General features: G+C 48.1%; 1 protein-coding gene across 1 annotated transcript in view; it reads right to left on the reverse strand.

The window, feature by feature from the left end:
• itfg1 (integrin alpha FG-GAP repeat containing 1) overlaps positions 1-16,698 on the reverse strand; it is a 357,461-nt gene that overhangs the window by 179,502 nt on the left and 161,261 nt on the right. Inside the window, exon 10 of the mRNA XM_038806657.1 lies at positions 2,557-2,726. Coding sequence (XP_038662585.1) covers positions 2,557-2,726 — 170 coding nt within the window. The remainder of the gene's footprint in view (positions 1-2,556; positions 2,727-16,698) is intronic.

Consider the following 16,698-nt stretch of genomic DNA (forward strand, 5'->3'; position numbering starts at 1 on the left):
TCCGGGTTCGATCCTGGCCCCAGGTCACTGCCTGTGTGGAGTTTGCACATTCTCGCCGTGTCTACATGGGTTTCACCCCCACAAACCAAAGATGGGCAGTCAGGTGGATTGGCCACACTAAATTGCCCCTTAACTGGAAAAAAATAAATTGGGTACTCTTAAGTTTATTAAAGAAAAATTAGTGCACCATGTTTAATGCCTTGGTTTCTTTGAAATGTCAAAGTGTCGCCACAGTCGCAGAGGACCCCTTTAGAGCTAGCTGGTGGTGATTCAACCAGAGGGTCATCGCACCTCAGGCAAGGTTGAGAAGACAGAACTTTCATGAATAATTTCAGCCGGGACAGGAATTGAAACCGTGCTGTTGGCATCGTTCTGCATCACGAACCAGCCGTCCTGCCAACTGAGCTAACTGCCCCCCCTTTGAAATAAACAGTCAGTCATTAAAAGCCATAAGCTTTTCTACCATTTTAGTCCCAAAGGGGGATCATCCTTTGTTCTATGCTCCCTTCCTACAATAACAGGGCACAAATGATGAGGAAGAGGGACAGGAGCAATGGCAATTAACCTTTGTGATCTGCAAGGAGGATTCAAAGGTGTGTGATGATGAAGAGGATGGGGATCAGAAGGTCAATGAAATTTTATGATAACTGAGGGAGTAAAAGTATGAGGAGCTGACATACTATTGAAGTTGGCTTCCTGAGATTTGGGACTTGCAGTTTGACAGAACATTGTAAATTGCCACTCGAGTCGTCTTAAGGGGTGTAGTCCAATGACTCATTATGTTATGACTCATTTGGTGGTAAGCTTTGCATTGCTTGCAAGAGCCCGTCTGGCATGCTGCCTGTTCACATTAAAAGGGTAATAACGGGCAGTGAACGCGTTCACGGAATGGGAAGCTGCAAAATGCAAAGAGCTATCATTATTTACTTGTCTGAACTCCCATAAACCTGGTTTATACTTCCTATTATTGTTCTCCCATGTGTATCTAGTTGACATTGATCAGCTATGAGGTGTATGTCATGCCACCAACTGTCCAAAATCAATACTAAAGGGCAGCCTAAATTTGAGCAGGTCACAATCATGACTAAAATGCATTGGGTGGGATTTTCTATATCCTCATTCCCCTCGACAGCATGTTTTGCGACGGCCTGTCATTAGCTGGCAGTGGGATATTCCCATCCGCAAGATCAACAGGTTTCCCATTATTCGCACCATCTGCCGCGGGGGAACCCGCTGGTGGCACCAGAAAGTCCCACCCATTGAGAAAGCTATATGGCATTTTTTTTGTTTGGCTTACTTAAAATACAACCCATCTAATTCATACTGCTAATGAAAGCATAGGTTTACTTGGGTTTGGTCTTTCTTGGGTTGCATATATTTTCTCTCTTCCTGATAAATACAATTATTTGGGTCCAAGCTGATTTGGAATTTCATTCAATTTGTTTCAAGATTGGAGAAAGTAACCTTTTTTCTGTATTATGCTCTGACTTTAACATGTCTAGCAAAAACATTTATGTTGCTTTATCAAATAAACAATAGCTTTGAGAATTTTATGATCTTGGTACATTTATAAAATATGGAGCAAAGTTATCAAAGTGCTGGCTTGTCAATGACTACTCCATGCATCAAATATGGATTACAGTAAGCCTCAGTTACTAAAACTAGAAGCTTTCATAACCATGGTGATCAGAATTCTGTAGTTGCACTGCCATCAAATGAGCTTTTAAGTTTTTCCGACGACCACAATACTTATAGCCATATTGTAGATAGGTACAGTTTTATTATTGACAGGCAAATGTCATATAGGGGCATTCAGTATTGATCGGCAATAATTACAAACATTTCCAGGTTATTGCACATGCAAACTTTCAATACTTCAGAGTGAGAGCATGGCTTTGGAACATTTCTTGATGAAGTCAGCACTGGCTGGAACTCTCTTCCACCAGTTACACTTCATTCAAAGCCAGAGGATGTCAAAATGCCAGAAAATGTTCCGTAAATGTGAAACAAAATCAGAAATTCTGAGGGGCAGGTATACCGCCAGAACTTCCAAAAAAAAAAAAAGGTGTTTTAGACCACAAAAGGCTTAGTTCTCCCTTTTAAAATGTTTTGAGTCTGAAAAATAAAAAAATTGCACTTTTACATTCTTCAGATTTCCCTCAATGCAGGTCTTTCTTCCATCATATTCCATGGTGCTACTACTCCTAAAGAAGACAGATGCGAGGTCTTCGAGTTTATCCGTAATTATAATGTGATGTGAATGTCCGAATAAAAATTCTGAAATCTAATGTAATAAGGAGGTTAATTTATCAAGCTATCTTGAAGTAGTACCCTTCTCATTCTCCAAGGCTGTGTTTCCAGTTTACATATTTTCTTTCTGAATTGCCAGCATCCAGGGCTGGGTTAGATTTTTAATGTTGTTTATTAGTTTCTGAGTTTTTAGGTGGGCAGGATTTCAGTACATGCATTACCTACTTTTAAATAACCCATAAGTAAAATTTGAATTTTTTTTACAATCACTTTTGATATGGCTGTTTAAAAGATAAAGCAACCTACCTGCCTGAAGTGTTCTTCAGTATTGCCAATGCATCAGGGAAGCCATCCATGTTGTAGTCCCCTAAATGAATTATGATTGGAACAGGAAAAGGCAACAGTGGTGTTGGTTCTTGTGAAACAAATCCCCAAACAGTATTGCCATTCTTCAGATTCGATAAAATGGGTGTCCACTGTTAATTTGAAACATAACACATTTTAGAAGAGGAAAAACATCAAGTGAAACAAGTCTGACTCATTTTTGTAGATTACCCATTAAACATCCTATTGCAAATCAATTTTCTTGCTCTAGAAGTGCATCGTTTTTTTTCAAAACACAGTCACATACATTATTGAAATATGCAATATCAAAAATAATAATTGTGCACTACTGTGCTTCTAAACTGCACATCTCATCAAATATTTGTCCTGGACACTACATATAATACATAAAAAAAAATACACCACAAGAGTCCAATGAAGGTTATCATGTTGAATGCGGATTATTTGATAAGTTATAATTTTCAGAAAAAATACATCTTGAAGTGTTCTTTATGAATACTCCAGTTTAGTGATTTGTTCTCCCAATTAATTTGCTCTCCACCTCACTAGAAGACATTTATGTTGGAAGGATGACCTATCTGGATTGAGTCAGCAGACCGGCATTTCTATGATTTGCTCAAGCAGAAATGCACATTTAATCAGATAAACAAGGGTCAGCACTTCTATCCATTATGTACCAAGTTTCTATCTATACTTAAATGCTCTTCTTTTCTATCTCAGCTGCAGGCAGTGCCAGAATCAGTCATTTTTCAAAGAATACATAGTTTAGCAATTGTTGGGTTGACAACCTGAAAAAAAAGTATGCCACGCTTTCTTGTAACATTCATCATATCTTAATTTAAATTACGAACATATAACATAGGAGAATAAGGCCATTTGGCACCTCAAGCTTGCTCTGCCACTCAATAAGACCACGGCTATCCGTTTGCATCTACCCTCGATAACCTTTGATTTCCTTGTACAGTAAGAATGTATCTACCTCTGCCTTTGAACTATTCAGTGACTCCGCATCCACTGACTTCTGAGGCACCCAGTTCCAAAGTCGCACAACCCCACAGTTGCGTCATATAATCTGAGTGGTAGGGAACTATAATATTATATAGCAAGAGGAGAAAAGAATATTGGAAATGTTGATGGCATTGTAAGAGTCCCAGGTTGTAGCATATATAAAGTGTGAGGGAGTGATGAAAGGTTAAGAAAAAGAGGAGGAAAGTTAAGGGTTGCAGAGAGTTGAGAACTCCCGAGGTTTACAAACGTACAAAGAACAAAGAACAAAGTACAGCACAGAAACAGGCCCGGCAAGCCTGCGCCGACTATGCTGCCCGTCAAAACTAAAATCTTCTACACTTCCGGGGTCCGTATCCTTCAACTCCCATCCTATTCATGTATTTGTCAAGATGCCCCTTAAACGACACTATCGTCCCTGCTTACACCACCTCCTCCGGCAGTGAGTTCCAGACACCCACTACCCTCTGTGTAAAAAGCTTGCCTCTAAACCTCTAAACATCTCCTCTAAACCTTGCCCCTCGCACCTTAAACCTATGCCCCCTAGCAGTTGACCCCTCTACCCTGGGAAAAAGTCGCTGACTATCCACTCTGTCTATGCCCCTCATAATTTTGGAGACCTCTATCAGGTAGCCCCTCGACCTCCTTTGTTCCAGTGAGAACAAACCAAGTTTATTCAACCTCTCCTCATAGCTAATGCCCTCCATACCAGGCAACATCCTGGTAAATCTCTTCTGCACCCTCTCTAAAGCCTCCACATCCTTCTGGTAGTGTAGCGACCAGAATTGAACACTATACTCCAAGAGTGGCCTAATGTAGGGGCAGCATTAATTTTTTTCTCTCCATGCTGACTCTTCGCTAGTTCAACTCAAAACTGTATGTCTTAACATACATTTCACTCAGAGAATTACATACATTTAATAAGCTGAATTACTGCTGGAGTGATTACTACTAAAATTATCAACTTACTCTTCGCTCCACTGCTTTAATTTGCACAAGAACTTGCATTGATACAACACTGATGTATTTAATCTTTCACTGAATGCACCCAGCTAATTTACTTCAATACAACTTAGAAAATAACTTTCGAACAATTTCCATTTGTTGCTGTGATTTTTCAGTCTTGGTCTTTACTGAGGTCAATTGAAAGAGGCTTAACTCTAAAAGGAGACTCAAAACTTTGGGACCCAATAATGTCATTGGCAAAGGGGGAGGAAACTATTTGCTGGTTGCTCATGGTGCTTATGGAAGAATCATTTGCTCAGACTAGTTTTCGACATGTCACAGATTTCCAGTTACTGAACTTTGCAGCATGAATGGAGGCCTTTTGTTTCATCGTATATGTTCGCTATTATGTTTCAAATTGTCGACCCCTTGTCATTGACACCACAGCCAAAGTAAAATTTTATCCCCATCCACCCCAACAAAACTCTGCATAATTTAAAAAAACTTCTACTGAGCCTCTTACCCCATCTCTGCTCCAGCGCAAATAGTCCAGTATTGATTACTGAGGTTACTCAGCCTTGGCGACACAATTAATCTGCACATTTTTCTCCATATGGCTTTGAGGTCCTATCTATACAGGACAGCTGAAACTGTACTCTAACTATAGCCTACTCATTCAAGCTCTGAAGAACAGTCAATCAGACTCAAAACATTAACTCTGTTTCTCTCTCCACAGAGGCTGCCAGAGCTACTCAGGTTTTCTGAAATAGTTTCAGAGTTTCAGCATCCGCAGTGTTTTGCTTCTGTTAGAGTCTACTCATTGACTTGTACAAATGTATCACAACCATTTCCTTTTTCTCGAGGATTTCATTGTAGATAAGTAACAGGATTATTGCTATTAAAAAAATTAATTTCAAACTTTCTTGTTGAAATGAACATTAGTGAGAATATCATATCAACTGACTCAAATATTCAAACTGAAGCAGTTTAAGCATTTACGGGTGGCACTGATACATACAATCATTACAGCAGTCAATAAAGCTTGCACAGTATGCAACTTGCTGAGTGCTTGAAAGTACAAGAGCCCATGATCTTTGCAAGTTTAGTCCAGAACAGATCAGGAATTGCCTGTAAATACAGAACTACATACTTTCATCTCAAATTGCTTTGGAAATGTGTCCCTTTAGAGACTCTACATTACAATCCAAACATAAATGCAAGTCAGATTTATTGCTAGGCAACCAACTTGAATAAAAGCCTTCGAAGTAACATCAATGCAATAATTTTAGAAATAAAATGCTCTTCATGATTGCTAAACACAATGCAGACGTACTAATGCTGTTGAATATCCAACACCAGATAATCTACTCAAATGTTTGGTTAAATAGGAAAAAAACAATTCGAGCATCAAGTCTGGAGAAAACCAAAGATACTGCTCCTGATACCGCCATTATAAATGAGATCGACAGCCCCTAAACGAGATTGACAGCCCATGGGTGGCAGGGTAGCACAGTGGTCAGCTCTGTTGCTTCACATCGCCAGGGACCCGGGTTTGATTCCTGGTTTGGGTCACTATCTGTGCAGAGTCTGCATGTTCTCCCCGTGTCTGCATGGGTTTCGTCTGGGTGCTCCGGTTTCCTTGCACAAGTCCTGAAAGACGTGCTTGTTAGGTGAATTGGACATTCCAAATTCTACCTCAGTGTAGCTGAACAGGTGCCGGAGTGTGGTGACTAGGGGATTTTCACTGTAACTTCATTGCATTCAGGATTTTCACACAAATGGGAGAACAATCTTGAATTCTCTTTTCCTAAAAGGCTTTGGATGCTCGGGCAATTTTCAAGACTGAGTGACAGGCTGTGAGGGGGAAAGTGAGGGTGGGGAAGAGGAAACCAGCTTGGTCGATCATGGCCAGGATATAAATGTTGCAGAAATTGAGAAAAACCTTTTAACAATTTTAGAATATCACCACGGGATTTTTTTTACATTCATCTGTGAGGACAAACAAAACATTAGTATAATAATTTTATCTGTGATACTCCCCAAGTATTGCATTGAAGATGTGTCAGCCTAGATTACATGCTGAAATCTTCAACCATAAGCTCCAGACAGTGGTGAACTTGGTCCAGGAAAGGGAAGGGAAGGGAGGCGAAAGACAAAGAGGGGGAGAGACTGGAAAAAGGTGGAAGAAAACAGCAGAGAAAGATGGAGAGACGGGGAGACGGCGCGAGGACGGGGAGACGGCGCGAGGACGGGGAGACGGCGCGAGGACGGGGAGACGGCGCGAGGACGGGGAGACGGCGCGAGGACGGGGAGACGGCGCGAGGACGGGGAGACGGCGCGAGGACGGGGAGACGGCGAGAGGACGGGGAGACGGCGCGAGGACGGGGAGACGGTGCGAGGACGGGGACTCGGCGCGAGGACGGGGAGACGGCGCGAGGACGGGGAGACGGCGCGAGGACGAGGAGACGGCGCGAGGACGGGGAGACGGCGCGAGGACGGGGAGACGGCGCGAGGACGGGGAGACGGCGCGAGGACGGGGAGACGGCGCGAGGACGGGGAGACGGCGCGAGGACGGGGAGACGGCGCGAGGACGGGGAGACGGCGCGAGGACGGGGAGACGGCGCGAGGACGGGGAGACGGCGCGAGGACGGGGAGACGGCGCGAGGACGGGGAGGGGGCGCGAGGACGGGGAGGGGGCGCGAGGACGGGGAGGGGGTGCGAGGACGGGGAGGGGGCGCGAGGACGGGGAGGGGGCGCGAGGACGGGGAGGGGGCGCGAGGACGGGGAGGGGGCGCAAGGACGGGGAGGGGGCGCAAGGACGGGGAGGGGGGCGCAAGGACGGGGAGGGGGCGCGAGACGGGGAGGGGGCGAGAGCGAAGGAGAGGGCAAGAGCGAGGGAGAGGGCTGGGCGAGAGTGAGGGCGAGGGCGTGGAAGGAGAGGGAGGGAAGGGGAGAGAAAGAGGGGAAGGGGGAGTTGGGAAAGGGAAAGAGGGAGAGAGAGATGATTGGGCGAGAGAGGGGGGAAGTGAGACAGAGAGGGTAAGGGGGAGGGATAGGGGAGAGGGAGGGGAAAGGGGAGAGGGGAGTAGGAGGTAAAGGGAGACAAATGATTGGGATTCTGTGGTCTTTGGGATTCTCTGTTCCTGCTGGCAGCGCCGCCCACTCACTGGATTCCTGGCGGCTGAGATGGCTTGAATGGGAAATCCCATTGACAAGCAGCGGGAGTAGAGATTGCCGATGCCAGCAAACTGTGCGCCGTCCAGTACTAGGCAGCTGGAGGGCAGGAGAAGCCAGCCCAACGTTTGCAAATTGATTTAAAGCGGGTACTGGATTCAGATTACTGCAGATTATGAATCTATTTCAAAAGCTGTGCGTTATTTGCTAGATTGGGTTTTTGAAAAATTTCAAGTATTTCATTGTTGTCATTGAACATACATTTGTTCTATTTTGTAAGCGACCTTCTGGCTTAATTTCTGTAAATATGTCTAGTTAATTACAGGATCACAATATAATTACAGATGAGAAAGGTCTCTGAGCTTTGAAATTAGTTTCTCTGCCATTTCCCTTTTTTTTTGAACAACTCCAGTGTTTTTGTCTCCACTATCTATCTGGAAATTTATTAATGCGTGTGAAGAAATCTTTAAGATTATTAGTCATAAAATGATGTTTTACTGGTTCCCCTCCTGCAGTTAAAGTTGAGGTAATATTCCAGGTTTACTTGTTCTACACCAAATATTTTTTAACATTAAATGATCATGTCTGATGCCTTCTTGAGATCCAGGATAAGTGTAAACAGCAGCACCTTAAAATGGGAATATATGCCAGTCTTTTGGAAAATGAAGAAACAAAACTCTGATTATATATTCAGAGGAAGCTACCAGGCATGATAAACCTTTGAGACAAATAGAGCAAATTAATAATCTATCTTTGCAATGTCCCTTTGTAAAACAGCAGATGCAACACAATTGGCAACACAATGGTGGCAAGAGAGTGGTAATTTGAGGGCAGTCGTACGTCATGTCTGAAGTAGAAAATTATATGGTTTCATCCACTATCTCTCAAGTGGGTGGCTTAGTCGTAAAATTGCTCAGAAGCTGAGAAGAGTACACGTGTTCTTTCTGGATCTAGATGAAACTATTTTTAAAAAAACAACATAAGTCGTGATGACAGCCTTTAGTAATCCCTTTAGGTTAAGAATATACAAACTAATCCTGAGTAGAGTTATTTGCTCCACTCAAGGCAAACAAATTTTATCTAAATGAAACCTAAAAATGGTGTTGTGCACTTAAAAAAAAATTATTTCATGGGATGTGGGCACTACTGGCAAGGCCATTATTTATTGTCCATCTCTGATTGCCCTTTAGAAGGTGGTGGTGAGTCATATTATCGAACTGCTGCAGTCTATCTGTTGTCATTCCACCCACATTACCATTTTAGGTGGGGGTGGGGGATGGGGGGATGGGGGATGGTACCAACGGTGCAGACCTGAAAGACTAACTTTTAAAAATCGGAACCATTAGTCTGTAAGACCGTGAGATGGATAGGAGGGTGGATATCTCTCCCTCTATGAGGACAAGCTAATAAATTTACTCTTTCTTTGACTCAATAAAACTTTGTAAGATAGCACTGTATTGCTCACTGCTTAAGTAGTTAATATACATTCAGATTTGTATACATTGTCGTGAAAAAGAAACTTCAATGTTTGCTCTGACCAACTGAGGAGCTTGAACAGAAACGCAGGAGCAGGAGTAGGCCATTCACCTGCTCGAGTCTGCTCCGCAATTTAACTAGATCATGGTTGATCTTGCATCTCACTGCATTCTTCCCGCACTATCCCAGTATCCTTTCATGTCATTGGTATTGGAAAGCTATCTGCTTTGAACATACTCAACAATTAAGCATCTACAGCCCTCTGGGGCAGAAAATTCCAAAGATTAACCACCATCTGAATGAAGAAATTCCTTCGGTTATGATACCCTGGGCCAGTGTGCGGTCAATTCCAGCCCCACTTGACCCAGAGTTGCAACATGGTTGAAATGAATTTATATTTTAAAATACCCGAGGTCTTTGGCTACCCGATAACTACAGTGACCATGTTGAAAATGAAAATGAAATGAAAATCGCTTATTGTCACGAGTAGGCTTCAATGAAGTTACTGTGAAAAGCCCCTAGTCGCCACATTCCGGCGCCTGTCCGGGGAGGCTGGTACGGGAATCGAACCGTGCTGCTGGCCTGCTTGGTCTGCTTTAAAAGTCAGCGATTTAGCCGAGTGAGCTAAATTTAAACACCAATTTAAACACAATTAGCTTTTTATTCATATATATATATATATATATATATATATTATACACACACACACACACAAAGGGGAAAGAAGGGTGTAAAGTAATGATGAAAGTCATTCACATGAGTGTCTTCAAATTAATTGATTTCTTCAGTATAGGCTTTCAGATGGATGTTATCTTTTCTTTCAACTTGTAATGGTTTACACTGTACTCAGAAATAGCAGGCAGCGAGCATTTCATAGAATTTACAGTGCAGAAAGAGGCCATTTGGTCCATCGAGTCTGCACCAGCTCTTGGAAAGAGCACCCAACCCAGGCCCACACCTCCACCCTATCCCCAAAACCCAGTAACCCCACCCAACACTAAGGGCAATTTTGGACACGAAGGGCAATTTAGCATGACCAATCCACCTAACCTGCACATCTTTGGACTGTGGGAGGAAACCGGAGCACCCGGAGGAAACCCACACACACACAAGGAGAACGTGCAGACTCCACAGACAGTGACCCAAGCCGGGAATCGACCTTGGGACCCTAGAGCTGTGAAGCAATTGTGCTAACCACTATGCTACCATGCTGCCCAGACAGTTTTGAGAGACAGCTTCTTCTTTCAGGGTGTAGAAGCTTCTACCTTCAGACAGTAGGCAGCAGAGCAGGGAGAGAGAGAGAGAGAGAGAGAGAGAGGAGAGAGAGAGAGAGAGAGAGAGAGAGATCTGCTTCTACCTTGAGGATCCAGTGAATTCACTCGGGTTCTCTCCGAAAAACCCCACCGAACAGGAGCCGATTGCTGTCGATTGCCGGTCAGAATAATGTTGCTGGCCAATCCATTGGCCACCAACCAATCAATCAAAATAAATCCCTCTAATCTCTCGGTGGCATAAAGTAGGAGTTCCTTTGCACAAAATAGGAAACTTTATGGGCAGTTTTCCAGCCATGTGTTCCTTGGCGGTGCGCCGTTCCTTGGCGGCGAGATTTCATCTTCCTACAGCTTGTCAACGGGATTTCCTGTTGATGCCACCCCATGCCACTGAGATACTCATGGGAGGTGTTGCGCTGCGGCGGGAAGAGTGAATTGCAATGGCTGCAGAATTCCAGCCGATAACGGTTTTGAACACTTGGAGTTCTTTACCTCTGCTGGACTTAAAGGTATGTCGCCATTCATGATCCGTGGACCAAAAACAATAAAGAAGAAATAGGAACCAAGGGAATCCAACAGGAAATGCCCTTACATTCCTCATCTCGATCCGAAATGGCCTACCCCATGTGGTGAGATAACCACTGTAGTTATGTGTACTGCAGTAGGGGGATGTATGCCTGTACCTGTAATACAGGTTCCTCCGGTCAGCCCCTGCCGGCTAGCTCCGCCCACAGGGAGCTTGTGTATAAATATGTATGAGAGCTGCTCAGACCCTCAGTCTACAGTTGCGGATGGAGGGACAACATCGTACAGCAATAAAGCCTCTATTGTACTAGTCTCTCGGCTTTGAGTATAATTGTTAGCGCCACAATTTATTGCTGTACGATTTCCCAGTCACCATGGACATCAGAGTCAAGCCTGACCGTCTGCAGCTGGATCCACATTCGCCTCACGCCAGAAAAGACTTTGATCACTGGCTCGCAGTCTTAGAGGCCTACATCTCTTCAGCACACCCTCCCCCGACGGAGGCTCAGAAAAAGCAACTCCTGTACTCCAGACTTAGGTCCAGCGTCTTTCCGCTCATTCGAGATGCGACCGACTACACCGCAGCTATGGAACTGCTCAAGGAGAATTATGCACCATCGACGAACACCCTGTTTGCGAGGCATCAACTTTCTACTCGCGTTCAGCAGCCGGGTGAGTCGATTGAGGACTTCTGGAGGGCCCTTATACCTCTGGTACGAGACTGCGACTGCCGGGCCCTCACAGCCGCAGAACATTCGGACTTACTCATGCGCGATGCCTTCGTTACAGGCATTGCATCGGACCCCATCCGGCAACGACTGCTGGAAGGGGTCGCCCCCGACCTCGCGGCCGCAAAGGCCCTGGCGCTCTCCATGACGGCCGCCTCCCGTAGTGCGCACACTTACTCCGCTAGCCACTCGGCCCACCCGTCCTACCCCTCGTGGACCCCGCAAACGGCTCCTCAGGCCCATCCGTCCCACCCCTCGTGGACCCCGCAAACGGCTCCCCAGGCCCATCCGTCCCACCCCTCGTGGACCCCGCAAACGGCCCCCCCAGCAGCCGCCCCCGCGCACTATGCCTGCGCTGCCCGCCGCACCGCACCCCCTGGGGGTCCCCACTGTTACTTCTACGGCCAACAGAAGCACCCTCGCCAACGCTGCCCGGCCCGCACAGCGACCTGCAAAGCTTGTGGAAAGAAAGGCCACTTTGCAGCGGTGTGTCAGTCCCGGACGGTCGCCGCTATCGTGCCGCCGGTCCCCACGCCTCAGCCGCTCCCTCAATGGGCCCCGCCGTCCGCTTCCCCTGACCCCACGTGCGATCAGTGGGTGCCGCCATCTTTTGCCGCACCCGCCATGTGCGCCCCATGGGCGCCGCCATCTTCATCCACCACAGCCATGTGCGTTCCATGGGCGCCGCCATTTTGTTCCGGCCCCATAATGTGCGCGCCATGGACGCCGCTATTTTACCCACAGGTACTGCGGATGCCGCCATCTCGTCTCCAGGGGCCGCCATCACGGGACACGGGTCGCTACCGCTCCTCGTCGGACTCATCTGACTCAACCGCCCACCAACCACTGCTCGCCTCCGTTACGCTCGACCAGTCCCGTCCTCGCAACCTGGCACCCTCTTCCACATCGGTGCTGGTCAACGGCCATGTGACCTCCTGCCTCATCGACTCCGGGAGCACCGAGAGCTTCGTCCACCCGGACACGGTAAGGCGCTATTCCCTTGCGATCCATCCCGCCGACCGGCAGATCTCCCTTGCCTCCGGTTCCCACTCTGTCCCGATCCGGGGTTTCTGCCTGGTTAAACTCACTGTACAGGGTGTGGAATTCGACCGTTTCCGTCTGTACATTCTCCCCGACCTCTGCACTTCACTCCTACTAGGCCTGGATTTCCAGTGCAATCTCCAGAGCCTCACCCTCAAATTCGGTGGACCCCTACCTCCCCTCACCGTTTGCGGCCTCGCGACCCTCAAGGTCGAGCCCCCCTCCCTCTTTGCCAATCTGACTGTGGATTGCAAGCCCGTCGCCACCAGGAGCAGACGGTACAGCACCCAGGACAAGGCCTTCATCAGGTCCGAAGTCCAGCGGCTGCTTCGGGAGGGTATCATTGAGGCCAGCAACAGCCCTTGGAGAGCCCAGGTGGTAGTGGTTAAGACCGGGGAGAAGCACAGGATGGTCGTGGACTACAGCCAGACCATCAACCGGTACACGCAGCTCGACGTGTACCCCCTCCCCCGCATTTCTGATATGGTCAATCAGATTGCACAGTACCAGGTCTTCTCTACTATTGACCTGAAATCCGCCTACCACCAGCTCCCCATCCGTAAATCGGACCGTCCCTACACTGCCTTTGAGGCGGACGGTCGTCTGTACCAATTTCTGAGGATTCCCTTCGGCGTCACGAATGGGGTCTCGGTCTTTCAGCGAGAAATGGACCGAATGGTTGACCGGTACGGATTGCAGGCCACCTTCCCGTACCTCGACAATGTCACCATCTGCGGCCATGACCAGCAGGACCATGATGCCAACCTTTATAAATTCCACCACACCGCATCTCTCCTTAATCTCACGTACAACAAGGAGAAATGCGTGTTCCGCACAGACCGCTTAGCCATCCTTGGCTACGTAGTCCAAAACGGACTACTGGGGCCCGATCCCGACCGCATGCGCCCCCTCATGGAGCTCCCAATTCCCCACTGCCCCAAGGCCCTCAAACGCTGCCTTGGGTTTTTCTCTTATTACGCCCAGTGGGTCCCGCAATACGCAGACAAGGCCCGGCCACTTATCCAGTCCACACATTTTCCCCTCTCGGCCGAGGCACAACAGGCCTTCGCCTGCATTCGATCTGACATAGCCAGGGCGGGGATGCACGCCGTAGACGAGACTCTGCCTTTCCAAGTAGAGAGCGACGCTTCAGATGTCGCCCTTGCCGCCACGCTGAATCAGGCCGGCAGACCCGTGGCATTCTTTTCACGCACCCTCCACGCCTCCGAAATTCGGCATTCCTCTGTCGAAAAGGAAGCCCAGGCAATCGTTGAAGCGGTGCGGCACTGGAGGCATTACCTGGCAGGCAGGAGATTCACTCTCCTCACTGACCAACGGTCGGTAGCCTTCATGTTCAACAACACGCAGCGGGGCAAGATCAAGAATGACAAAATCTTGCGGTGGAGAATCGAGCTCTCCACCTTTAACTACGAGATCGTGTATCGCCCCGGTAAGCTCAACGAGCCCCCAGACGCCCTCTCCCGAGGTACATGTGCCAGTGCACAAGTGAACCAGCTCCGTGCCTTGCATGACAGCCTTTGCCATCCGGGGGTCACCCGCTTGTACCATCTGATCAAAGCCCGCAATCTGCCCTACTCCGTCGAGGAAGTACGGACAGTCACCAGAGACTGCCAGATCTGTGCGGAGTGCAAGCCGCACTTCTACCGGCCAGATCGCGCGCGGCTGGTGAAAGCATCCCGCCCCTTTGAACGCCTCAGCGTGGACTTCAAAGGGCCCCTTCCCTCTACCGACCGCAACACCTACATCCTTAGTGTGGTCGATGAATTTTCTAGGTTCCCCTTTGCCATCCCATGCCCAGATATGACGTCTGCCACCGTCATCAAGGCCCTGGATTCCATTTTCGCCCTGTTCGGTTTCCCCGACTATATCCACAGTGACAGGGGATCCTCATTCATGAGCGATGAGCTGCGTCAGTTCCTGCTCAGCAGGGGTATCGCCTCCAGCAGGACGACCAGCTACAACCCCCGGGGAAACGGGCAGGTAGAGAGGGAGAACGGGACGGTATGGAGGGCCGTCCAGCTGGCCCTACGGTCCAGGAACCTCCCAGCCGCTCGCTGGCAGCAGGTCCTCCCTGACGCGCTCCATTCCATTCGGTCGCTACTGTGCACCGCAACTAACAGTACACCCCATGAACGCGTTTTTGCCTTCCCTAGGAAGTCCACATCCGGAGTGTCGCTCCCGACTTGGCTCACGACTCCGGGCCCAGTCCTTCTCCGTAGGCATGTGCGGCACCACAAGGCGGAACCCCTGGTGGACAAAGTACACCTTCTCCACGCCAACCCTCAGTATGCCTACGTGGAGTTCCCCGACGGCCGCCAGGACACAGTCTCGCTCCGGGACCTGGCTCCCTCAGGTGCTGATCCCATGCCCACACCCCTTCCTGCGCCAACCCCAGCGCCCCCCTATTCGTCCCCATCAGGTCCATCCCTCATCCCCCTGCCCACCCTGGAGGACATGGAAGATTTCGGCTTGCTCTCGGAGTCATCCCGCCAGCAGCCAGCACCAACACCGCCAGCACCTGCACCATCGGGGCCATCACCGCCTGTGCCGACTTCACCACCACAGCTACGCCGATCACAGAGGAACGTCCGACCACCGATTCGGCTCAACCTGTAACCTGCTAACCGGATGGACTCTTGATTTTCCTTGTTGGACCCTCTTGTAAATAGCATCCTTTGTATTAGAGTTACATGTCACCCCCGCCGGACTCATTTTTTACAGGGGGTGAATGTGGTGAGATAACCACTGTAGTTATGTGTACTGCAGTAGGGGGATGTATGCCTGTACCTGTAATACAGGTTCCTCCGGTCAGCCCCTGCCGGCTAGCTCCGCCCACAGGGAGCTTGTGTATAAATATGTATGAGAGCTGCTCAGACCCTCAGTCTACAGTTGCGATGGAGGGACAACATCGTACAGCAATAAAGCCTCTATTGTACTAGTCTCTCGGCTTTGAGTATAATTGTTAGCGCCACACCCCATAGCTCTTATTCTTAGACTGCGACCCTGGTTTTAGAGCCCCCCACCCAAAAAAAAAAACAGGGGAAACATCCTTTCTGCTTCGGCCCTTTTGATCCATTAAGAATTTTGTGCACTTCAATGAGATAACCCCTCATTCTTCTAAACTGTAGAGAATACATGCCCAGTCTCCTCAATCTCTCCTGGCCAGAATATCCTTCCTTCGGCTGGGAGACAAAAACTGCACACAATACTTCAGGGGCATAACCTACCGTCGCGTTGCATTGGGCATGAAAATGAGCTGGCCGGTTAGATAGCAGGAGATCCCGGAACCAAGGCGGGCACCGATTGGTATCCGGCCCACCCCCTTGGCGAGATTTGGATCCTCAATGTGTTGAGAAACCAATAATCACCAATTAAGACCAATCTCCATCCCATTAAAGGGAGGGACCCCCATTGAATGGCCTCCTGTGATCTAACCGCATACCCACCGAGTGATCTCGCGGGTGCCATTCAGTACACCTATTTAAAAATGTGAAGCTAGTGAACTGGCTGCTGTGGGAATCAGAGAAGGTGAGCAGCCAGTTTAAAAATCAGGAGGTCAGCCCGGGGTCGCTGCCCAGTCCTCGGGAGGTGGGCGCCTTCGTTGGGTGGTCTCACATGATCCAGGGGACGAGGGGGCACTGCGCCTCAATCTCACTAGTCCCTTGGCTCCCCAATATGTCAGGGAGGTTTATTGCATCTTCCTCAGTGAAGACAGACGCAATGAATTTGTTTACTTTCTCCTCTATTTCCTTATTACCCATTATAAATTCTCCTTTCAGTCTGTAATAGACCCATGTTCCTTGCGAGTTAAATTTCAAATTCTATTTTCTCAATTTCTTGGTTCTCTTTTGCTGAATTTCAAAATGTTTCAAATCCTCACTACTTATTTTTGGCAACTTTATATGCCTCTTCCTTTG

The sequence above is a fragment of the Scyliorhinus canicula genome, chromosome 9, assembly GCF_902713615.1.
Source record: "Scyliorhinus canicula chromosome 9, sScyCan1.1, whole genome shotgun sequence".
Classification (NCBI taxonomy): Eukaryota; Metazoa; Chordata; class Chondrichthyes; order Carcharhiniformes; family Scyliorhinidae; genus Scyliorhinus; species Scyliorhinus canicula.